The 26,496-nt window shown below is 42.6% G+C and overlaps 1 protein-coding gene across 3 annotated transcripts in view; it reads left to right on the forward strand.

Moving 5' to 3' along the window:
* The first annotated feature begins 9,974 nt into the window (after window positions 1–9,974).
* si:ch73-212j7.1 (centrosomal protein of 170 kDa protein B) overlaps window positions 9,975–26,496 on the forward strand; it is a 31,315-nt gene continuing 14,793 nt past the window's right edge. For all 3 annotated transcript variants that reach the window (XM_027005276.2, XM_027005294.2, XM_027005285.2), the window contains exons 1-6: window positions 9,975–10,265; window positions 14,160–14,294; window positions 22,251–22,340; window positions 23,119–23,197; window positions 24,835–24,893; window positions 26,231–26,345. In XM_027005276.2, the coding sequence (XP_026861077.2) occupies window positions 14,190–14,294; window positions 22,251–22,340; window positions 23,119–23,197; window positions 24,835–24,893; window positions 26,231–26,345 (448 nt within the window). In that variant the 5' untranslated portion in view covers window positions 9,975–10,265; window positions 14,160–14,189. The remainder of the gene's footprint in view (window positions 10,266–14,159; window positions 14,295–22,250; window positions 22,341–23,118; window positions 23,198–24,834; window positions 24,894–26,230; window positions 26,346–26,496) is intronic.

The raw sequence follows: 26,496 nt of genomic DNA on the forward strand, positions 1-26,496 counted from the left end.
TCTCTAGGGGAGGAGGTGGAGCACTCGAGGGGCTATCCTCCTCCAAGAGGGGACCCTCCACAACTGGCTTCAGGGCCAACACATGGAAGGCCCGAGAAGCCTGGCTGTGTCTGTGCAAGCCAACGCGGTAGGTGACCTTGTTAATTTGCCCAGTGATGGTCTACGGACCCTTAAATGGCATTAGTCCTGTCGCTGCACGATGCAGTGAGTTCTGGGTGTATTCTGCCCAGGGGAGGTAGACACTCCAGGTCTCGGGGTGCTTTTGACTGTACAACTGTAGAAACTTACCTAGGTCTTGGTTGACCATCTCTACCTTACCGTTGGCCTCGGGGTGGTACCCAGACATCAGACTGACCGTGATGTTCAGCTTTCCAAGCAATTCCTTCCACACTCTGGACGTAAATTGTGACCCCCTATCCGAGACTATGTCCTCCGGTAGCCCAAATTGCTGGAAGAGCTGCTCCGCCGTCTCCCAAGCAGTAGGTAGACCTTTTAGTGGAAGGAATCACACCATCTTAGAAAACCGATCCACTATGACTAAGATCACCATGTTGCCCTCAGAAACAGGTAGGTCAGTGACGAAATCAATTGCCAAGTGAAACCAGGGTCATAGAGGTGTGGTGGATAGTGGAAACAGCTTACCTGCAGGTGGTGTGCGAGGAGTTTTGTTGCAGGCACACTCTTTGCAAGACGCCACATACCTGACAATCTCTTTGTTCATTGCAGGCCACCAATATTAAGCACTCAGTAGCTGTGCCATGTGGATGGCTCCTGGGTGGTCTGTCCAGATGGAGGTGTGTGTGCCCACATGATAAGGGCTTGACGGTGGCGGAGGGGTACAAAAAGATGGTTTGACGGGTGTGGATTCGCTGCCTCTCTCTTTTGGCCTAGGACCCATCTCAGCATTGCCAAGAAACAGGTGGGTGAAAGAACTGGCTCCAGGATGGTTGACGGGGCTTCTGCCTGGTGTTGCTAGGAGAGTGCGTCCACCCTCATGTTCTTCTCTCCTGGTCCATAGGTGACACAGAAATTGAATCTCGTAAAGAAGAGCAACTACCGGGCTTGCCTGGAATTTAGCCTCTTGGCGGTTTGGAGGTATTCCAAATTCTTATGGTCTGTGATGACCAAAAAGGGGTGTCGCGCGCCCTCCAACCAGTGTCTCCATTCCTCAAATGCTAGTTTCATTGTGAGGAGTTCACAATCTCCAACATCATAATTCCTCTCAGCAGGGTTTAGTTTTTTTGAAAAGTAGGCAATGGGCTTTAGTTGTCCTGATTTTCCCTTGTGTTGAGATAACACCGCACCCACCCCCACGTCCGATGTGTCTACCTCCACCACAAACGGCTTCTCCGGGTCTGGCTGCTGCAGTACCAGAGCGTTATCCTCTTGGATTGTCCACAGAGTAGGTCGGTGAGAGGTCCTAAAGTACTAAAGGATTTAATGAATCGACAATAGAAATTCGCAAATCCCTAGAATTGTAGTTCCCTGCAAGTCTGCAGTCTAGGCCAGCCCAATACTGCTTCTACCTTGCACGGTTGCATGCATATGCGGCCCTCGCAGATGATATATCCCAAGAAGCTCACCTCTTCCCGATGGAACTCACATTTTTCCAGTTTGCAGTAGAGGTGGTTCTGCAGGAATGGTGCGGAGGACAGCCCGTATGTCACACACATATTGGTCCCAGGAGAAGGAATAGATCAGGATTTCGTCAATATGTGCAATCCGCTCTGAGTCCGTGGATAAAAGCATCTACTACAGCAGGCTCATTCCAGTGGCTCCTGAATGAAACCGGCGTAATCATTCATTAGCGGGGAGGCATTACTCACGAGAGCAGCTTCCGAGGTACAGGCTTTCCCCTTGAACCTGGAGATTACAGAAGAGACCTTGGCGTGGTCGAGCAGTTGGGGTTGATATCCAAAAAAAGGTTTGCACTGAACGACAAAGCCCTCACACCCCTCTGGGTCTCCTCCGTACGTCTCGGGGGTAGCAATTAGGCATTTTATCCCTTCTGGTTTTAATCTTGCTTACTTTACATTTGTGCTTTTTTTTTAATTTTTTTTTTTTTTACATGACTTTTCAGTAGTCGCAACAATATTCATATTTAGAATATTCTTTTCCAAATTCATTTGTACTGGAAGCAGCCTATGAACCAGTCGTAGTACCATTCATTCAACTGATAACATTATTATCAGCATTTCATATGCAGAGTTTGTATAGTTCACTTTCCCATAGTACTCATTAAAAAAAATCTGTAACAGTAATTAACACAGCAATGTGCAGGTTTTATGAGCCACCAGTAACAGCAGCAGAAATTACGATGTACTTTAATTAAGTGAGAATTCCGCGCATATCACCTTTGTTGCAATGGTGAAACCTTGCTCTATAGCTTAGCTGGATGGCTCATTTAAATCAGAATAAAAATTTTACATATAGATCTTCTTTTTCCATGTGGCTCAAGGTGTGCTTTATTTTCTGTTGAAAATTAATGGGCAAAGGAGTTCTGCCTGTCACCGAACGCTCGCCTCCCGCGAGGCACGTGGTTTGGCCAGCCACGTGCAGTAGGACTTTCGTTTGTGGCCACGCCTGCACACACCTGTACTTCGTTTTGTCTGTGTGTATTTAAACTCGCGTCAGGGTGTGCGGCGTACTTGGTCAATGTAGATGTAATGTCTAAATGTAACTTGTTTATGTTAGATGTATCCTTATGCATTGTGTTTGTTTAATGTCAATCGTTAATTGTTCATGTTTATCGTTTGTAATACGTGAGTGCCGCTGCCGTTTATGTTAATAAATGTTCGTCCCTGTCGAGGAAGTGTGCGTCCTGCCTCGCGTCCTGCGGCACTCGGGCCACCACACATTACACTGCCAGATGCTCCTTTCCCCAAAGAGATCCAGACTACTCCAATGTAGTGAATATAGATTACTCCTTACTCCTCTGATTAAATATTAGTTCGACCTCATCAGACTGGCTCACCACCTGCCCACAAACAGGAAACAAGACAACTGTAGTGGGAAGATGTCTAACAATAGCCATAAAATGACACTTAGACCTTGCTTGCTAAGGAATATCAAGTCAGATAAACTATATAGATTTATTTTTTTTACAACACACATTGTCAAAAAAGTACCTTTTCAGATGTATATCTAATGAGATATCTAATGAGCAACCTGAAGGCAACAGTGGCAAGGAAAAACTTTGGGAGGACCAAGACTCAAGAACCCATCCTCCAGTGGTTAGCCACTGGTTAGTCCTGGGCTCTTCTTGGACTATTTTAGCTCTTCTTGGGCTATTTATTTTAGCATGAGTGGACTTAAAATTGGACTATTTTTAGTCCAAGAAATCACATCAGCATAGATACAGAGGAGCCACCACACACCAGGAATAGAGTACCTCAGCAGAAACAGGGGAGAGATAATTTGTACAACTTATATTATACAAGTGTGTAAATTAGGTATCTATAGTGTGCAAGGATGGATTGCAGCAAAACTAGCTATGGAAGCACAGCTACAAGGATAGAGCAAGAAGGAAACACCGACATGAGGGCTTCCTGGAACATCAGCACTCCACTGCTGTCAGCAAATTGTGTGATAAAAAGAGGTGAAGCGATAGCATAATAACATCAAAATTGTAAAAATTCAAAATGTATTTATATAGTGCTTTTTACAACAGATGTTGTTACAAAGCAGCTTTTTGCCAAGGGCGACAGTAGCAAGGAAAAACTCCCTAGAGTTTGAGGAAGAAATCTTGAGAGGAACCAAGACTCAAAGGGGGGCCCATCCTCCTCTGGCCCTCCAATTTACAATAACTCTCAATACCCATGAACCCTCATCATCACCTTAACCTAAGATATGACATATTAAATAAAAATCCTGACAGTACAAATTGGTCTTCAGCCTAGCCTTAAATATTGAGACTATGTCTGAGTCTTTTGCATTTTGCATTTCTCTTTTGCATTCATTATTAATGTTTTTGCAGTTGTTATGATTACAGTTTATCCTGGAGGAAGTGACATTTTCATGATGGCTGATGGACACATAAAAAGAGGCCCACTGGGAATTGTCCCGCTACTCATGATGACCAGTCCATCCCTGGCAGGAAGGTTATTCCATAGTATGAGAGCTTTATAGTAAATGGCTCTGATCCCTGTGTGTCATGAATGGCCACCATCCTGGCATCCTTGTTTCCTTGGTTTCCCTGTCCTGTCTGTTTTCCTTTACTTCCTTGTTCCATACCTTGGTTTCATTTTCTCCGCCCCTCGTCTGTTCCTCTATTCCACTCCTTGTTTTAGTTTTCGCTGTGCCCATGTTCACCTGTATCTGTTAGTCTTTGATTGTCTTGGTTATTTAAGCCCGGTGTTTCATTCCTTAGGTTGTTGGTTATTTTGGTAAGTTGGGTTTGTTCTATTGTGGTTAGAGTATGCTTGCTATTCCTGTTGTTGCCCTTGAGTTGCTGTTTGCCTAGTTCATGTATTACCTTGCCTTAGTATTTTCCCCTTGCCCCTGTTTATTTTGCCCTTCGTGTTTGTGTTTCCCTCGTTTAATAAACCGCCTCCTGCATATGCATTCTGTCTTTCACCTGTTCCTGTTGGAATCATAACACTGTGGTAGATTTCCTTATTTGAGATATTAATAAAGAGCCTGCACCTTTTGATTTAACGTACTGGGGGGTTTGCTAAGATACTGTGGAGCAAGACCATTCAGTATTTTAAAATCAATACAACATTTTTCTGGGAGTTGGTGCAATGTAGCTAAGAGAGGAGTAACTTGACCAAACTTTCTAGTTCTAGGAAGAACTGTGACTTGCATTTTGAACTGGAGCTTGTTTATGCACTTAGTGGTACAACCAGATAGTAAGACATTACAGGAGTCCAAGAAGTACTTCTTTTTTTGTCAGGTTTAAGTGAAAGGAAATTTCTCAACATCTGATGTTGCATGTTCTTTACGCATTCCTCTAATATTAAACTGATATTTGTCCTCTGGTTTAGCTGTGACATAACTATCATCAGCATGATCGTTATGTCATCAGCATGGAAATTAGCATAGTGTTTATAAATAATTTCACTTAGAGGTAGCCTATATAAAGACAAAAGCAGGCACCCAAGTCTATTTAGTAAATTGCTATCTATGATGTCAAATTCTGCACTGAGCTCAAGCAATATAAGCAAGACACATACCTGGTCAAAACACACTCCAGAGAATGTCTAACGTTTAACAATCAACCCACATTTTTATATATTTGTCAGAAGTGATTATGTATTCACCCTACCTTCTTTTAAATATTAGTGTTTGCATTCACCACCATCACATCCAAACCATTCATTAGTCAATATATGCAAACTGATATTCAACACCCACACCAGTTGGAACCCATTACCACTACATTCTAACTGAAGACTTCTCTTGACCTTGTCCTAAAGAAAATTGTTTTTCTACATGGTCCTGAGTCTGGTGCAGCAATAATATATTTCACCCTGAGATACACTGAGGCCTACCCCGGATCCTTTGCAGAAGCCTGCAGAGGCCTCTACAGCCCTGTACCAAATCATTCTGAAAGGACACAGAATCTCTATACTCCTTTATGTTTTATGTTATTATGCCTAATGCACTGTTAAGCCTCTTTTCCCTGTCAACACTCTTTTTATTACCTCAAAGGTTTGAGATCTGCCTGAAGTTTGTCAACTGAAATGGGTCAGTGTTAGCTTTCTTTATGAGTAGTTTGATGACTGCTAATTTGAATGATTTATGTACATAGTCAATGATCAGGAAGAAGTATATTATTAAACTCCAAAAACACATTCCAGCAGTCATTTTCTGTAGAATTCTGAAAGATTACAGTACATGTGTTCTGTAACCTGAGGAGCCATTTTCTATTTTTTTTTTCTATTTTGTTTTGTATTGTATCCAGGAGACTGTCCTGTTTCTATATCTGTAGCACTTATCTTAAAAATATGAAAATCACAAAGAAAAATGACCACTTTTGGCTTCTTAGTTCTTCTGTAAATAATGAGACACTGTAGCTTGAAAAATATCTTCAGAAAGCAAAGAAAATGGAGACAAAACCAGAGCTAAGCAGAGAAGTGTCTGAAGTCTTCAGAAATAAGTGCCAACAGTCTTGCATGTTTGCACTGTCCTTAATGGAGAGCTCATGCTTGACTTTGTAGTAATGTGTCGAGTTCTGACTCCCAGCCTCTAGTTTGGAGCATGAAGGACAGGCATTTTCATAGTCATCCACAAAAAAAGGAGTGCAAAGTGAATGAGACCTAAAAAAGTGGAAGAGACAAATAAATCTGGTTAGACTTTAGAATAAAGGTCAGTAATCACAGTCAGAGGAAGATGGGAAAGTCAATGTGCTGTGTGAGTCTTGGCGATTGGCGATTGTGGTGAGTAGGGATGTGAGGGCTTGGTTGTCTGTTCACAGGGTAAAACATTGGCCCCATAGGTATAGTCACCATTTATCAGTAGTCCATCTATCTATATTCCATAGGCAGGCTAGTGGGCAGCTTCGTGGTTAGTCTGTTTGCATCTCAGTGCTAGGGTCTTGGGTTTGGCTCCCTATCTGGGTGGAGTTTCCCATTGGTAGGACAGTGGTAGCTTAGTGGTTAAAGTACTTGACTTGTAATCACATGGTTACTTATTCAAGCCCCACCACTGCCTAGTTACCCCTGAGCGAGGCTCTTAACCCTCAATTGCTCAAGTTGTACTCAGTCATACTAGTAAATTTATCTGGATAAAAGCATCAATTAAACTCTATAAACATAAAATTGGTTACTGTAAAAAAAAAGAAAAAGAACTTGTCCTGGTGTGATTGTTTGTGTGAAGGACTGTGAATCTGTCTGCATGCCCAACGAGGGATGGAACTCTGTCCTGGTTCTTATCCTCTCTCTTCCTGTGCCTGATGCAATTTCCCAGGGGGCTGCAGTTTTTGGATGAGAGTAGTGCGGTTCTCACTGGTGTATTGACTGTAAAGTGTCCTTGGGTTCTAATAATGATGCTGTATAAATGTAACATAGTGCCTCTTTTTTTAACTACCAAATACTTGCATTCTGCTGAAGTCAATCTGCAGGAAGCAAAGGCTACAGGTTTCTTAGCACCATCTGCCTGTATCTTAGCCAGTACAGCGTCCAAAATAACTTGCATCTGTGGGAAGCACTGATTGGAGAGTGGGATCAAAGATCCTAAATGCTGGTCTCTAGCATTTGCTTAACAACCTCAAAACATCTTTGAGCAGTCCAAGTAAAATTGGCATTGATACAGTCATGAATGGGGGCCACAACATGTGAAAAATGATATTAAAACTTAATCATGACCCAAGGCTCCAAAAGACAGCAAAGCATCTGTATCAGATGGGGTAAGAGCTTTCAGGCCTGCATCCAGGTGCTCCTGATCAGGCAGAAGTCCATCAACAGTAATAATACTGCTGGTCAGCAAACCTGTAATCTTAGCACTGAGCAGCCCCATGTGCTCCTGGGTCATGGACTTCCTGCCTGACAGACCACAGAGAGTCAGGATTGGAAACCACACCTCCTCCACTCTTATCCTGAATGCCAGGACCCCGCAGGGTTGCACATTGAGCCCCATGCTCTTCACCCTGTTTACATACAACTGCACCCCCATTCATTTTTTAAACAACATCATAAAAATTGCAGACAACACCACAGTGTTGACCACAATGAGAGTGCCTACAGGAATGAGGTGGAATGTCTTGAGCAATTGACCACTGACCACCCTGACGTTTATGTCAAACAGTAATTTATATTGAAAATATCAACAGTGAAAGACTGGAATCTACTTTCTTTCTACCCTTTGTGTAACCCATGTAAATGTGTATTTTATAAATGTATATTTTTCCACTTTGGGAAGGCTTCAATGAAATTTCGGTATATTGATGTATAATTACAATAAAGAATATCCCTCTCCTTCTCTAAGTATGTCAAAGGAAACGCAAGGAGGACTTTCTGTATTGTCACTTTTGTTTATTCGATACTAGGCCTGTCTATATCAGTTCCAGTATTACAGCATGCAGATTTAAATCAGGCTTGTCAAGAGTAGCACTTTAGACACTGAGATCATCCAGGTAGTTCTGGACACCAGGTACACCTTGCAAAATAGTGTCCATAATTTTTTATAAGGTGGAGGGTGCAGGTGTCAAGCCATAAATTAAAAAAAAGATGAATCCTCTGAGTCTTCATTCCAGTTACCACAATGGGAGACAGTGGGACAGTTTTCTCAATGATTCAGCAAGCAGTCCAGTTCCGCAGACTCTGCAGACTCCAAAAGGCAATTGTTGCAACTTGTGGTGTACCAGTTTAACAGCTGGGTTGAGTTTCATTCTATGCACAAAGGACTTAACCCAGCTGCTATCTGCAGGTACATTTTGAGGTAATGTGGTATTTGTGGAGAGCATAGATATAGGAAGCACTGAGGATGAAGTATGCTTGCTGTGTCCAGTGATGTAAAGGTGCAAAGCAGTAATCTGATCCATGCCCAGCAATGCAGGTCCCCTTTACCACTAAGAAGAATATGGCTGTAGTAGAAGCAGCTCCTGCATTTATTTGAGCTTGCAGGCAAGAGTACCTATACTATTGTGTGTAGTTCATGAGTCTAGTGGAAGGTGCAGACAGTGGAGTGGCACAGGCATACTGATTTTAAACTTGATTTGGAAATAAAGACCCAGCAGAGCCTGTATCCATAACACACTTTATGACCTTGGCAGGTCAGGTGGTTGTATGGATACTGGCATTCCAAAAGTCTTCTTGATGCATTATCAGATTCTTCCAAATATAGCATGGTTATATCAGATATCTGTTTCTCATGCACATCAATATTTGGTATCAAATGGCAGACACATGCAAAAAAAGTCCATATGTATTACATTATTTGTATTTGGCTTTAGCTGCAAGAGACTGTCAAGTTTTTTTTTTCCCCACTCTTATATATTATTGTCCTACGTACCCCTAGTGGTTGAACATCATGTAACTACAGGATACAACAGGTAGGTGTTTGTTTAATTTTAATTTGGATTAAAATCACACTATTTTGCACTTCAGTGCACTTCAGTGCAAAATAACCCTTTTTTTCCATGTAGTTCCTGCTCCTATGTTAACTAATGCAGTTCTTGCTCCTATGTTAACTAACTGAAACTAGTACTTATTGTAGGGTATTGTTTATTACAAACAAGTACTTGTTTATTGTACTTATGAGTAAATGACAAAGCACTTTTGTAAGTCGCTCTGGATAATAGTGTCTGCTAAATGCCGTAGAGGTAAATGTAAATGTAGCCTACATCTTGCAATTATTTACGCAAAATTAGTATTACCTATTTCATATTGGAAGTTATGGTTATGGGCCTGTATATTTAAGCACGACTAATTGAGCAGTATAAAAATGCATAGGCTAAACTGCTGGTAGATGACGTTTGGCAAGTATTTTAGTCGGCGCTAATAGACACGGAAAAATAGCGGTAAGTCATTCAGGACTTTTCTTTTTAATGTGACCCGATCCCGGGGCTGGTATGGAGTAGGAGTATCTGTCTTCAAGGAAATCCTTTGCCTTTTTTGCAAATACATTGGACAGAAGTCTAAGTGATAATCTAGTCAAAAATATACAGCATCTCTGTGCAACTAATTTTTCTGTGCGATTTATATAGTCTGTTAGCTCAGATCTGTACTTGGCATGTTCAGCTGTCTAAGCAGCAGATGCGAGGGCTGCGTGTGCGTGACGGCTCTTGCTGCAAGCTGAATGATTCGTCATATGAATGAAAATATTAAAAATATATATTAATCTTAATATGCATACACTATGCTTTATCGACTAAACCTCTGACCAATTTACTTTTCTTTAATTCATAAAAAATGAAAGAAAACAGTAAAATATCAAAATAGCATGAACGAAATCACGCGATGGGATAAACATTCGTGTATAAATTCAGACATAGTGACTGACGTCATGCACTGCTACGTTTGAAGCTAGTGAGGGTTTGTGTTTCAGTGTCTCAGAAATTCTCCCTATATGATGATAATCTGGAAATCTGGAATTGCAGTTTCCTATTTTTGACTGCGATTCTTGTTTGTAAATTCTATGCTATCAATTTGTCCGGCGCACACGAGGCGGCACGGGTCCCTACATGGTGACACCAGTGCAGGAAGCAAATGCCATGACAGCATCCAAACACGCTGCTTTGATGGTGCAGATATCTGGAGTGACCACGCCAGGTTTTGAAAGAGGCATCTGATATCACGAAATACCAAGATATACGAGACGGGGAGGTAAGCAAATGGTGTCACTACTGGACGAGCGTTGCGGCTAGGGATTTTAACTATATAGGTTGGAGTATTTAGCACCGCTGGATAGGTTGGATAACCTGCTACTCACGTTAAGCGTTAAACGGTTATAGATTAAATGCCATTAAATATTGTTATAGGTAGTACTTGTATAGATCATATAAGTAATGCTAACATGATTATATCAGTTTAAGAAATATCCCCTTTAAATCTTAAGCAACCCTTCATTTTATCGTACAATTTAATTATTTTATTCAAACGTGATGTCCTGTCTCCGAACACCAGTCGTGCTGTCTGATGGGGTTTCATTAAATCACATCCGCTAAGAATGAAGCTGTGGTCGAACCAACGCCTCGAGCATCAATAGGCCGCGGTGAACGCTTTCATTAACGAATTTGAAAATAATACAGTTAAGGTAGCCATCGACTATATAATACGTGTCTCTATCTGCGTGCTGAATCACTGCACCATAACATAACTGCCTCTTACGTTCATTATTCATGTAAAATATTTGGGTATTTAGGTACAAAGGAAACCAAGACATCGGCTGTACTGTATTCATGCAGAAGTTACTCAAGAGCTACTCAAATACAACGATTTAAAATCGATATTTTATATTATAATTGTCTCAATATTACTGTAGGGATAGCTTCTTATCTTCCCATTATTCAAAATGTAATTGGGTCTTCAGAAATGACCATTTACTACTTGGTCGCCATTAAGTGTGAAAACTTGGCTCACAATCCATGACAGCTATTCATAATCACTTGATTGGTTTATTTATGTAGCAGTACTCAACCTGATGTTTTTGCCGAGTCCAAACATCCCTGTACTTAACATGAAGCATTATGTTTAATATGACATAGTGCCATTAAGTGGCTTAATCATTAATAATCAGAGTAGGGCTTACAATGGAACATGAAGCCACTAAAATAAATGTAATATTGACTGAAAGGTTTAGAAAGTTACATCTATCAACCAAAACCCTTCAGCTACTGGCTCCAATTATTATTTCCATGTTGCTTATTAATTGGATTTATTACAAAAATAATTCTGTTTTTCAAATAGTCTATTCTCTAATGTAAAGTGGTATTTCAGGGGAAAAGCCACTAACACAGCTGTCATCTATGACAGCTGATTTTATTCAGCCAGCAACCTACATTGGGTTATAACTATGAAATATATACTGGGTTATAACTATGAAATATTCAAAGCATGTTTTCTCTGGCATGAACAGATCTGAAGAGTCAGTGGTATTTTATAGAACTGCAGTGTCTTAACAGGCTTTTGTATAGCCTACATAAAAATTACATTTTTTATTAGGTGTACTTGTAATAGAAACAGAAAAGCAAAAACGTAGCATGTATGATAAATATAAATAATTATTAAAATGTACTTTAATTGTATTGTGTAATGTACCAATAATATATTCTTAATACAATTTATAGTATACAGATTATTGCCACTTTTCATATATGGATGGTAACAACCAGTTTCAGATACTGTAACTATGGGGAGGCGAGGCAGGATGCATAGGTGAGCCGTGGTTCAAACAACACAGATGTTTATTAACACAACATACAAAACCAAAAACACAAAGAACGATAACAGACTAAAAAGCAATAAACAGTAAAATATAGCCGAGTGGCACAAGCACAGTATTACACTGACCCCGTGTTTCACACACTTCTCTAACACCGACAAAGAATGATAACCAAACAAGACCTTAAATGCACACACTAACAAGTTTGATAAAGGACAGGTGTTGCACATGACCGATTAACAAGGGAGTGGCAACCTACAAGTGCTCTGCATATGTGAGAATGTCATCATGGACTGAAGCTGGTTAAGAGAACACCAAGAGCGTGCAAAGGTGCCATCAAAGTATAGGATGGTTATTCTGAAGAATCAAAATTTTATGCATGAACATATGGCTAATGTTGGTAATATATTAATCATATATTGTAAGATATATAAAACTGGTACTACATTTTACTATTATGTACTGCAATGCATATGTGTGATTTTTAATGTAATATATAAATATAATTCTGTGTATCTGTTTGAGAACTGAATAAGACAGAAGAAATGTACCTGTGATTAAAAGAAAAACAAACAAACAAATAATACCCATAATGTACCTGATACAGCATTTATTTGTGACACTTAAAACAAAACTGTGCTGACAAAACACAAAAAGTCTGATCATATAATTCTGAATAATGGAAGTAACTGACCATCTAGAGCACTAAAATGTATTTGGCCTACCTAATTATATAAGCGTATAATTATATGGCCTACATAAGCATATAATCTTCTGAACAACATCTGAAATGATACACAAGACACGGAAAATCAATCCCAAATTTCAAACAGCATCAAATAATATTTCAGCCTAGATGATCACAGATTGCAATGATTTGTAGGTTCCTCACAGCATTGTTGTAATATATAGCTGAAAGGTTTTGGAGATATAATTTTTATGAACATTAGTAAGACATCAAGTGAGATTTGTTTTGAAGCCTAATGTGTACCCTCTATGGGATGTTTCAGAAATGTAGAATTAGTGGACACAAATTACATAAAACATAAATGTGACCTTCCAATTGAAGTCATATTGAACCTGAAAATGTGTTTCACAACCCTGGAAATAGGAATATTAAACTCTCAGATAGGTTTTACCAATTTGGGATTTCTATACGATTCTAGTTCATAATTTAATTTGGCTTGATTATTTTTACTCCATTGATTTTGCCTTCTTAAATTAGACTCCACCCTTTTTTGATTCACAATAATACTGTTTCTAATATTAATAAGTTACTCAAACAATAATTCAGCTAATCTTATGCTAGCGCAATAGCTAGCTATGAACTTGCAACATGCCATAGGGTAAATGCATTTAGACTACATATGGTAAATGCCTCAACTGAACACAAGATATAGATAGACTCTCTGGCCATTTCTCACCTCAAGAGATAGCTCTCTTACATTGAGACTAGTTAGCAAGATAGCTTAGCTAGCTACCTTGAAAGCATGCCAGTCTCTTCCAGTGCATATATTTAAAATGTGAAATTACTTTATTCCACTACATTATATATTAAGGTATTGGATTTTCACATAGTGATTAGCTGTTACCTTTTCACAGCAAGTGCATCATTAGATAAAGGGGGAGTGAAATGAGCTGCTAATCATATCATAGTATTTTCTACTCTCCAGTGATTTAACCAGAAGACCTCTGTAATGCTTATGACCAATTAGCATGGGCTAAAAATATCTCCACATGAATTATAGCAATGTGGAGGAGTGGCTACTAGATTTATGCATTGCTGTCACACACAGATTTCATGTGTAATATGTAGCTGTTGCTATTCAGTCCTTAAAAATATTTTTTGCTACTGAAGCTAATTATTGCACATAATTTTGTCACCGCCTCTTACATACATGTGGTTTTCAAGTGGTCAAATACATTTCTGGTGTTTCTACCTTTAGTTTATACAGTGCATTGACAACTTGCACAATATAGTTTGCTGGCTTTGGTTGGAAACTCTGACTATAAACCAATTACAAATGGTCATGGACCCTCCGTTTTTGGAACTAATTCTTCATTGAGGTCTGCTTCAGCTTTAGTTGCTTTTGTATTTATTCACTCTTCTCGGTTTTGCAGCATTTCTTCAAAAATAATGTTTAGCAATTGGCTTGGCCAAGGTAGCTCTAGGTGTTCTTATTTTCTCAGTCAAGTAGGAAGTATAACGTGGATTTTGTATACAGTATACTGACCGAGATTGCAGAAGTAGCAATATGGTATTGGATTATGGGCAGTTTGTTTGAGATGTATGGACCCACAACTTTGTCCTTAATTTCAATTCCTCTGTTTCTCAGGATGCAAAGTGTTTTCTCAGAGGAGCAAATATGAGTGTGACGTCATGGTTTCTGGTTAGCAGCTCTGGCACCCGCCACCGACTGCCAAAGGAGATGATCTTTGTTGGGAGGGAAGACTGTGAGCTCATGCTTCAGGTAAGATGGTCACTCCTATCATGAGCACTGACTGAGCACAGAACTGACTGAGCACCTTAAAAAGATTGTAAGTTTCTGGTGCATGGTCAGGTGCAGGACTGTCAGTTTACTACATATGCTGGGACAGCGTCATCAGAGAAAATGGCATTGTGATGGAGACTCAAGCTGGAAAATATGTTTTCTGGTTGCTGTGCCAGAGAGCTGGCTCTGGTCTTTTTTCAGATCACACATCTGGAAGCCTCAGGTTTGAGGCTGGGTATGGTCGCAGCCACCTAACATTGTCCCAAATGGTGTCAGAAGTGGGATAGTGTTTCACCTCCTGACCCCCCCCCCCCCAACCAGTGGTGAGGGAATGGTATGAAGCACAGTGTTGAATTCTTGTTGAGGGATATGGATGTAAGCCTGAAAGAAGGATGTTTGTGTGAGGAACACATGGAATTTGTGAAGCTTAGGGATGCATTGCCTAAAGAAGAAAGCCCTGTGTCAGAGATCCCTTGAAGGAGAAGGTAGTGTGTCAGAGACTGTTACTCAGGATAGTGTGTTCTGGCTGCTGTGCCAGAGAGATGGTGTCACGGAACGCTCCCTTTCCACTGGTCATGTTGTATGTCCTGCCGCGTGCAGTGGGAGTTCTTTGTTGACTGTGTCTCGTTTGTAACCACACCTTTGTTGTTAAGACTAAACCAATGCAGGTGTGTGCTAGTCATATTTGTATTTATTTAAACCCTTGTTAGTGTGTGCATTATTGTTGGTCATTGATTATGTTGGTGTTCATGTTATTCTTGTCCGTCATATTTATGTTCACATTCACGATTTGTTATACGTGAGTGCCAGTGTCTGTCTCGTATGTTAACAAACATTTGTCTCCGTTGAGCGAGTCTGTACATCCTGCTCCTTGCCCAGCAGCACTCTGGCCATTACAGATGGCTTTTTTGTCAGAACACATACAGTGGTGTGAAAGTGTTTGCCCCCTTGCTGATATCTTTTTTTTTTGTTGTTGTTGTTTTTGCATGTTTGTCACACTTAAATGTTTAAGATCATCAAACTAATTTAAATATTAGACAAAGATAACACAAGTAAACACAAAATGCAGTTTTTAAATGAAGGTTTTTATTATTAAGGGGAAAAAAAAAAATCCAAACCTACATGGCCATGTGTGGAAAAAGTGATTGCACCCCCCCCCCCCTTGTTAAACACAAAATTTACCTATGGTTTATCGCATCTTTGGAAAGCTGAGTTCAATTTCTCTAGCCACATCCAGGCCTGATTACTGCCACGCCTGACCACACCTGACCTTTTTCACACCACTGTATTTATTAATAAGAAGATCCAGATTCTAGCCTTTTCATGCATGGTGTCCACTACAGTGGACAGATATTCAAACATGATTTTAAACCACATGATTTGCAATATTTACTCCAAACCAACACAGGGGCATCTCCTAAATCTTTACTGTATTTCTGTATGATCATTTAATATTTGCTACTTGCAACGGGGAGGCTAAACAGAATGTGGAGACGAGTCACATTAAACAGAAACACACGTAACAATTGCAACATAGCTCGCAGGCTATTGTATCCAAACACCGACAACAGTAACGCAGACGCTAGACTTTTATGCACGCATACTAATGAAACAACTAGGAGCAGGTATGGAACACAGGGGGCGTGGCCACACTGATGAACGAAAACACACACACACACACACACACACACACACACACACACACACACACGCTTGAGAGGACGGGCTGTACCGTGAAACTACCCTGAAATATTGCAACATAGGTCTACATTCTTTTATTCTACAAGAAGCACAAGTACAAAAAAAATTCTGATTATGTTGTAGGGTATATTCCGTCAAAGTTTAATCAGTATGAGTTTTTCATGTGACGATACGGCCCCTCCCCCCAATCGCCTACATCGTGTGTGTTTGTGGCAGGTGGCCACGCCCTCCCTGTGTCTCACACCTGCTCCTCATTTGTGTCATTAGTATACATGTATAAAAGTCTATCCTACCGATGAAGGATGCCTTGGGAAGGAAAGTAAACACCCTCCCCCAACCCTCGCAGGGAAACCCTCCATGTTCTTGGGCACACTCCTGAATCTCGCAGTAGGGGAGAGCGGTCCAGGTGAGTGTGGTCCCTCTGCAGACGCTGGGGAGTCATACGGAACTGCGTCTGGCCACTGGGACTGGTACAATGATGTCCGGTACTCGGAGTTGGACTCCGAAGACTCCTGTTATCCTGCGGAGAGGACCTCACTCGTCCTGGCCTCACTCCATAAGTTCACAACAGGGGAGGAACCCACTGGACGATTTTGGGGGGGCCCTGATTATGGTCCGGGGTTGGACTCTGCTGAGTCCTACAGAGATCAACCGGACTACAAGAACCGACACTCGGAAGTGGATTCCACTGGGTGCTACGACCCCTACATGAACAATTATAAGGACTGCGATGATTGATTGTGGAGAGAAAGAGTACAGTAATGTCAGTCTGCGGTCGGACATGTGGTCCGATTATGCGGAGTATCCACCGATGTAGGTGGAGGAGGTCGTCCATGGGGATTCTCCCACGGAGAGTGGGAACGACAAGCCTCCAGCACCTACGAGGCAGCCCAAGGCTCCGTCCAGGAGGTATCGCCTAGGCGCAAGCAAGCCAGCATTCTCAAAACTCCCTGAGGCAGCTTTATTCAAGGAGAGGACTCCCTTCGCTAGGGCACACAGCCCCAGAACTCTTGCACCCATACCGAAGCCTGGCGAAGGCAGGAAGGAGGTGATACCAGTACCCACTCCAGAGATGGGCAAGGTGGCTGGTGCGCCCCCTGTGGCGGGACAGCAAAGGTTGCCGCCCCACAAATCGGTGATTTTCTGCAGGCGGGTTGGACTGCAGCCCAGCCGACAACTGGGGAACAGCCCGGGACTCTCACCGGCTTACCTGGACTCCTTAACTTGTTAAATAATGTTCTACCCGTCCCAGTCACTGTGTCTGTCCCCGTCACGTTGTTTGTGCCTGTTGTCGTCTTGGTCCCTGTCCTTACCCCCTCTGTCTTGCTCGCACTGGCCCGTGTCGGGTCATTCCGTCCTCTGGCCTCGCCATTTGGCGTTGGTCTCAGGGCCGCAGCCAGATAGGCTGGTATGCCGGGAGTCGCACCGTTGGGGAGGGGCTCTGTCACGATACAGCCCCTCCCCCCAAACACCTCTGTGTGTGTGTGTGTTTGTGTTCGTCAAAGTGGCCATGCCTTCTCTGTGTCTCAGACCTGCTCCTCGTTGTGTCATTAGCATACATGTATAAAAGTCTATCCTTTACGTGTTTGTGTTGTCGGTGTTTTACCCCGTTAGCCTGCTAAGCGTTATATGTTACATTTGCAAATAAACGTATGTTCTTGTGTCTGCCACTTGTCCCCGCATCCTGCTTGACCGCGACTGTCCAACCATGTAAAAGCTTTGTCATCTCGAGGCTCACGGGAAAAGCACGTGTATGGGGTGCTGCTTTGGTCACAAATAACTCTCCACTTATGAATGATTATGCGGGATTTATCGGAAAACTATGTTCGGCACTCCACCATCCCCGTCAGGGAAGGCTCTGCGGGCAATCACTGTTGTGCCTGAGGCTACGCCATGGAATTCCGGACCTTAGTGGCAGGAACACGTTGGAAGGAACCCACGCAGATTGAGTGTGCAACGGGAGGCTACGTAACAAACCGGGGCCGGACCCGCCCGGCAAACCAACATGCCTGATGAGCCCATGCAGCTGGACGCAGCCGGGGTACAGCGAAGAGGAAGAGGCGACAGTAGGGTGAGTTGTTCTTCCTCTCGCCCCCTGTTTAAATTACCGGTTAAGGTATCGTGCAAAGGCTGTGTACTGTCATCTTATGCCCTAGTGGATTCAGGAGCTGCAGGGAATGTCATGGACTGGGGCTTTGCGAGGAAGCTAGGTATCAAGCCCATTGCTCTTCCCTCCTCGCTAAACGTACAGGCCCTGGATGGGGGTCTGGTAGGCCCAGGATATATTACCCATGTAACTCCCCGGGTTCTCCTTTTCACTCGGGAGGGACATAAGGAACATATCAGTTTCTTCCTCCTGCCTGGCCTGTCTCACTCTCTCACCCTAGGTTTGCCTTGGCTACGTGCACACAATCCACAGATGCTGTGGATGAAAAACCAGATCCTGCAGTGGGCACCATCCTTCTATCGGAGGTGCTTCCCAAACATGGCAGTACCCCTCCAGGCTACTTCAATAGAAAGCCCTGAAGCTGATAGGCATGTGCCTATTCCTTTAGAGTACCAGGACCTGGAGCAGGTCTTCAGCCCCAGCAAAGCCACTCAGCTTCCACTGCATCGATACTGGGACTGCACTGTAACACTCAAGGAGGGAGCGGTGCCCCATCGGTGCAGGATCTACCCCCTCTCTCAGGAGCAGGAGCAGGCTATGAAACAGTATTTCAAAGAGGCGCTGCAACTAGGGTATGTCCGACCCTCGACCACTCCAGCATCAGCAGCGGTCTTCTTTGTAAAGAAGAGGGAGAGACCTTGTTGTGGACTACCGAGGACTCAACAAGCTGGTGCAGTACCCGTATCCCTTTCCCCTGGTACCAGCAGCACTTGAACAACTGAGAGCGGCCAGGTATTTCATGAAACCGGATTTATGTAGCGCATACAACCTAATCTGGATCAAGGAGGGAGACGAATGGAAAACAGCCTTCAGCACCTCCACGGGCCAATATGAGTATTTGGTTCTGCCGTATGGTCTGGCAATGGCCCCGCCGATTTTCCAGGCCTACATTAATGAGGTTCTTTGGGAGTTTTTGGGAAGATCCGTCATCGCCTGTGTTGAGGGCATTTTGTTCTATTCCCCCTCTCGGAAACAACATGTGCGTGACGTGTGGGCCGTGCTACAGACCTTGTTAGTGACCCCCTGTAATGTAAGGCTGAGAAATGTGAATTCCACCGCAAGGAGGTTGACTTTCTAGGGTACGCTATTCAATAAGTGAGTGTGAGTATGCAACCAGACAAGGTGGAGGCAGTGAAGGTGTGGCCAAGGCCGCTTACACGCAAAGCACTACAATGCTTTCTGGGATTCGCCAACTTTTATATGGAGGCACTGGCTTGAGGGAGCAAGACGCCCATTATACCGACCACAAGAACCTAGAATACCTTCAGACCACCAAGAGACTAAACGCCAAGCAGGCCAGGTGGTCAATCTTCTTCTTCTCCCGGTTTCAGTTCAAAGTCACCTACAGGCCAGGAGAGAAGAACACCCGAGCGGACGTGCTCTCTCGACAATACACAGCAGAAACGCGGTCCATGAGCTCAGAGCCGGTTCTCTTGCCCACCTGCTTTTTGGAGTCCCTGGAATAGGAATTGGACCAACAGATCAAGGCTGCTAATCCTCATCCATAATGTCCCGCCAATCGTCCCCCAGCACATCGAGGTGCACTTATCACGTGGGCACGCACATCCTTGGGGAGGGGTCATCCAGGCGCAGCCCGCACCACGCAACTGATTGGAGCACGTAATTGGTGGCCTGCTATGCCCAAAGAAGTAGTGAGGTATGTGGCTTCCTGTCCCGGTTGCGCACACAGCAAGGTGCCCCTTGCCTACAACCCACCAGCCAAGGTCCCACCTGGCAGTGTACTTTGTAACCGACTTGCCAGTCTCTGAGGGCAACACCACGATTCTGACTGTCGTGGATCGGTTCTCAAGATGGTTCGATTTGTCCCTTTGGTAGCCCTGCCCACCACATTAGACCTACTGTTCCACCAGGACAATTCGGTCTACCTGAGGACATCGTTTCAGACCGAGGTCCCCAGTTTGCATCACAGGTATGGAAGGAATTACTGGGCAAGCTTAACATCACGGTTATCTTGACGTCTGGTTACCACCCCCAGGCCAATGAGCAGGTGGAAAGGGTTAACCAGGAGCTGGTTAAATTCTTGCGCCTCTATTGTAACCACTACCCAGAGACATGGAGTGCGTATCTCCCATGGGCAGAATACACACAGAACTCCATGTGACACACAGGAACTGGTCTCACTCCCTTTGAGTGTGTTCTAGGCTACCAACCGCCTCTCTACCCCTGGAACGTCCCTACATCGGACCACCCGGCGGTGCATAGATGGTGTCAGGAAAGCGAACAGACCTGGGAAGAGACACACCAGGACCTACGTAGGGCGATTGCTGCCTACAAGAAGGCCGATCAGAAAAGAGGAGAGACCCCCAAGTAGGAGATTGGGCAGAAGGTGTGGGTCTCTACCAGGGATGGCCGTGCAGGAGCCACAGGCAAGCTCGAGGCAAGGTATGAGGGCCCCTACTCCATTACTGGCCGGGTTAATGAGGTAACCTATAGAGTAGGCCTGACGGGGAATAGTCGGGCTTCCCGGGCCTTCCACGTATCCTCACTGAAGCCCGTGAAGGAGGGTCCCCTTGCGGAGGAGGGGGGGATTCCCCGGATGTCCCTCCCCCGCCTCTGGAGACGGAGGACAGCCCGGCATACAGGGTGCATTCTCTGCTGGACTCCCGTAGGAGGGGGAGGGGCCTCCAGTACCTGGTGGACTGGGAGGGATACGGCCCTGAGGAGCGACCTCATTGCCTCGTTCCAAAGGCGGCGCCCGCTGAGGCCTGACCTGGGTCAACCACGGGCCGCGGGCCGATCAGGGCCTTTGGGGGGGGGGGGCAGTTCTGTCACGGTTGGCCGGTCCCCTAAGGGGGGGGGGGAGAGACACGCCCCTGCCAGACCAGGACCGTGTCACTCACTTTCCCCGCTCGCAGTCACCTGTCTCCTGACAGGAGACACCTGCGTCTCATTTACCTGTACGCGTATTTGTACACCCACAGGTTCGGAGGGACAGCGCTGCACATTAGTATTCAAACCACACGAGCCTACTGGAGAGACGCTACTCTGCTCCTGAAAAGCCACTAGACTCGGTATTGCTGCATTGAGAAAATGAGTAATAAAGAACCTGTTACTGGAACTTCACCTCTCGCTTCCTCTCTGCCACTGACGTCACAGTATGCTACCATACTGAATTTCAGTATGGTATTGGCATAGGGGCAGATTGTGTGCATGTGTGTGTGGGTGTGGGTGTGTGCGCACGTACATTTCTGTGCGTGGCTGCATGTGTCTTTGTGCACATTTGAGCACACAAATACTAGAGAATTATTTCTTTCTACAAAAAGGATTTAGTAAATTAATTTAATTGCCAATACTATTGTAAATGGGATACATTTTAAACTGTTAATGTATGGTGTCCACTACAGTGGACAGTTGTGTGTCCATCAAAATAATACATATTGAAAAATTAATCTATTGGTCAAGTCTTGTTTGGAGGTAAAAAGCTTACAAAAAAATCCATCTAACAATTTTAATAATTCATGCTTGAAAAGGCTACACTAAGTGGGTTGCCCTCAGCTTTTGTCACAGGAATGTTCAAAAAGAATCTGAGTAATTTGAGCACAAACATATTTAGCTGTATCTTTTACATGACTGTTGGGAGACATAATTTCAGGAATCTATGCTAAAGATAAAGCACAGAATCTTCTATTTGGTCTAAAGGAGTCATGGTTATGTTTGCTGGTGCCAGAGGTTTTGTAGATTCTGGTGGGCACCTCTTACTGTGAAGCAGAGAGCAGATCTACTGTGGAGGGTTTTGTATGGGGCCTACAGCTACCAAGAGATATGTGGAGCATATTGATCTATTTGGAGAAAGGGTTCGTGAAATGGAGGAAACACTTCAACACTTTTTTTTTTTTTATAAGATTTTTCCCTCCAAGTTTGTATTGTGGTATGGAAGGGAACACACATTTCGATTCTGAAAAAAAATGTTAGGCTTATAATTGAATATGCCTATTCAACTTTGTCTAGTCTAGGAAGACCCATAAGCAACTTTTCTCTTAGGTGTGGCAGTAGGCTTTGTAACAGTAAAGGAAATTTCTATTTCTCTTTCCTTTTCCTCCACCCAGTCTCGCAGTGTGGATAAACAGCATGCAGTCATTAACTTCAGCCCTGCCACAGATGAACACCTGGTTAAAGATCTGGGCAGTCTGAATGGGGTAACATCAAACTCATGCTCACTAATCCAAAGTGTCTCACTATTCACAGAGGACTCATGAAATAATACAATATAGACAGCAAATTTACTTTTGCATATTATTCCAAAACATAACCATTCACTTCACATGCATTTTAAATTAACAGATTAGTTTGTCTTTGACATATTATAGAAACTTTATTAAACACTTCAAACTTTCATCGGCGCTGGCAGTGGATGGTGTGGCATGACTATTGACAGTTTAGTGAAGCAGTAATGAAGCTTGGGAATCGGAAAGCTTCCCTTTCTCTCAAATTACCTTGGTGGCATGTACTGAACCTGCAGTAGCACTGAAACCACACAAAAATCTTAATACTCCACTGCAGTACCTGCTTAACTATAACATTATCAAAATATATAGATTTGACTGGTGATGGGTGTTAAATGTTGATTTAATTAAATTGTTTAAGCAAATGAAAATCTACAGGAGACTGTGACCTTAATTTACACACCAGAATTGTTTGTATTAATCAGTTATTTAATATCAAGCATTTGTTGTAGTAATGGTGTGTTGTATTAACAATAAAACCTAAATAAAACATTTAACAGGCATTAGCAATACATTTATTAGCATAATTGGGATTAGATGAGCCAACTTTTATAAAAATAACTCTTTATAGAGTGGGTATAATTTAAAAGCAGTTCCATTAAAAAAAAATGCATAATTTTAGTTATTTGACTAATACATCTGCCTTTATAGCATGCCTTATAATGCATTTTTGCTCTTCTGTTCCCCTCAGACATTTGTGAATGACCTAAGGATCCCTGATCAGACCTACATCACTCTGAAGCTGTCTGACAGCATTCGCTTTGGATACGATATCCTTTTGTTGCTAGAAATAGTGACTGGCTTTAATATCTGTATGTGTGGCTAATAAGACTAAAGTGGTTAACATTGCTTGCACTTCTATGACATAAGGCTCTGGTCACATTTGGCATTAAACATGTGCCTTGAATGATTTGATCACCAGGGACTACAAAATGCATAATTCTTTACACCTGGCATATGGAGCCTATTTACACATTGCATTAACATTTTTTGGTGATCGGATTTCGACCGCATGAAAAGCCAGGTGTAAGCCACTGTGATTGGATCACTTGGACAATATTTTTAGGTGGTCAGAGACCCACATTTAATAGTGTAAAGAGAATGCATCTTTTGTATCCACATACAATTCTGCAAGCAGAAATTCAGTGCTGGCTGACTGCAGAAATTAGAGCAGCTGCCAAACAAAACCTTATCCTGCAACCAAGCAGATGTTTTGTTGCCTGTTGTAGATTGTTTCTGCCAGTATTTGACAGCATTTAATACACTGATAATAGCTGATGAGGAAACATTTTTTACAGTAGGTTTCAGGAAGTAAAATGGAAAGATGTGAGGGTTGGAGTGCTTTATACATGGGAAAGTAAGATCAGATGCATTTTAGTGACGGTGAAATCTGGATGAAATGAATCCAGATAAAAGCTTAATATGAAACACATTAAAGCAAGGTGTAAACAGGCTATTTGAATGCATCTCGAGTGACCACTGAAAGAAGTGCAATGGACATTTACTAGGTCACTCTTCTACATTCATTCTACATTTGTTTTAAAACAGTAATGTCCTATGAATCCTTGCTTGTGTTTAGTGCAGGAAGTTACAAAATTTTCAGTTGTGTTGCCTGCTGTGCCAACTTATGAACAAATGAGAGAGGAGACACCAATTGAAAGTGCCAGACACCAATTGAAAGTGGACTGACTAATTTGATTACAACACATCTCCAAGACACACTGTACCCTGTTTATGCCTTTCTCACACTCTGGCCACTCATGATCTGATCACCCTGGACACATGTTAATGGTAGGTGTGAAAAGGGCCTTTGAGAAGTCAAGCCACACATGAAGAATTACAGGCATATGCAAACACAAAAATGGTACATGTTTAATGGAGTGCATGTATTTCTCCATTTTCTGTCAGCCTTGTAATTGTACTTTAGCTTAATATATAAAACTAGCAAATATATTGTTTTGTCTTTATTTCCAAACCTTTCATGTGCTTTGTTTTTTTAAACTTGCCACAACCCCATTCAGGTATCTCTCATTTCCTTGTCACTTATCACGGATCCATTCCACCTGTGTCTTGTTTCACCCTTGTTTCACTGTGTATAAAACCCACTCTCTATCCAATCCCCAATCCCCCGCCTGCCCGGCTGGTTATTGTATTGGATTATTTTGCAGTTGTCTGGTGTTGTATGGTCTTCACATCCATGTGTATGCTAGGCATTTATATTAAATCTTCGTTTCACTTTTGGTTTTATTTTGTTTGCTTGTTCCTTTAAATAAACTTGTGGCTTGCATTCTGCCTCTATATCTTGCCTTTGCACTGTCAGTCGATTCATTTTGCATGTTTTAAGAGTTTTTTTAAAGTTATTAATTGCAGATATTATAGCAAATATTATCTTAACTCAGAAAATAACATTCCCATGTGTATGTTCTCGAGCGGAGTCAACACAAAGTTCCAGAGGAGGCCCTTAAGGTAGGTTACACTTTGACCATAATCGTTTTATGAAGCATAATCCTTAAATATGCAATCTGGCATAAGAATGCAAATTGAGTTGGAGTGTAGATTTGTGGTGTGACTTAATTTGTGGCACTTTTTCAATTTAACATGAAGTAATGGTTTGAATATGGTGACAGTTATGCAAAATTTCTCTCAAGGGCATTGTAGTCTTCTCCTGGGTCATTCCTCATATCCGAATTTCTTTAAAGCAGAGCTAGCTTTGCCTTAGTCTGTGACTTCATAAATTAAGGGAAAGTATATATAGTGAGTGCTGGTGCATTGGGAGTGTAACAAATCATAAACAAAACACTATGCAGGCAGAAATTGCAAGGTGATTGAGTGCCTTTATTTGTGAGTACTCCTGGAATATAATGTGATGGTAGTACATCCAAAGAGGGCAAGGGAACCCCATGGTCAGTGCTGATTAGCAGAAGGGTCTGAAGTGCTAGTGAGAGTGGAGATCAGGGAGGAATGGAGAAGCGAAAGACACACAGCTTTTGAGTGGAGCTCCAGTGGGATGAGCTGCTGTTGTGTTGATTACAACCTGAGTAGTCGACCAGAGGGAGAGAGAGAAAAGGGAGGCAAATGGAGAAAACCAGGCTGTTCATACTATGTGTCCCTAAGTAAAGCACAGGGAAGACTCTTGGCTATTATCCTAGCAGTTTATTTATCCCTGCTACGTGATGCCAGGTGAAGACCTACAGGTGCAATAATCAACTAGCAGCCATCAGTTGTTTCATGCCATACTGAATGGTCTCCAGCACATTGGAGAGAGCTCTGCAATCTAGGAGGCTTGGATTCGGTGGACCCTTCTTCCACTTACACAATATATGTATGGTATATATTGTGGTATTTTCAGGCAGGCTCAATGTTAGATTTTCACTACATGATTACTATGGTCAAAAGAATTCACAATAACATTATCGTGATGTCTATAGAAATTTTTAAAAGGTATGCAAGCCGCTGTCCGTTTGAGAGAAACAACCCACCAATCATGCCTTGATCATGCTGCTGCTCTGTGTTTCAGTAGATCACAGTTTAAATGAGAGCTGTATATGAGCTGCCTATAACTGCTGTAGCCTTACAGACTTGTGTTGTGCATACATGATAAAAAATGTAAACTAATGTTATGAAACGTGTGTGTTTGTGTGTGTGTGTGTGTGTAAGTACACACACTACACTATATATGTGTGTGAATGCCTCTCTACAGTACCTCGTCCTACACCACTATATGGCTATTTATATATAAACATAAATATATGTCGGCCTTTTGATAATGCAAACTGATTATTTATTTCCTCATGCTTTTGCAGCATGAGAAATACACCAATCAGCTACACATGGGTTTGAAAGCCAGTGAGGAGAAGAGGCAAGATCTGCAAGAGGAGAGATCTAAATTAGAGAGATTTGAACGCAAGGGTCTCACAGGTAAGAGAATGAGGTTTGAGAAATGAATATGGGACACTGGAACTGTTTTGCACAATGGAGAAATGTTCCTTGAACGTAACCTATTGCATTGTGCAAGTTTCATTCACAAGTGCTCATAGGCTGCTCAAGCAGTGACGCATTAGATCTTTAG

The sequence above is a fragment of the Electrophorus electricus genome, chromosome 3, assembly GCF_013358815.1.
Source record: "Electrophorus electricus isolate fEleEle1 chromosome 3, fEleEle1.pri, whole genome shotgun sequence".
Taxonomy (NCBI): domain Eukaryota; kingdom Metazoa; phylum Chordata; class Actinopteri; order Gymnotiformes; family Gymnotidae; genus Electrophorus; species Electrophorus electricus.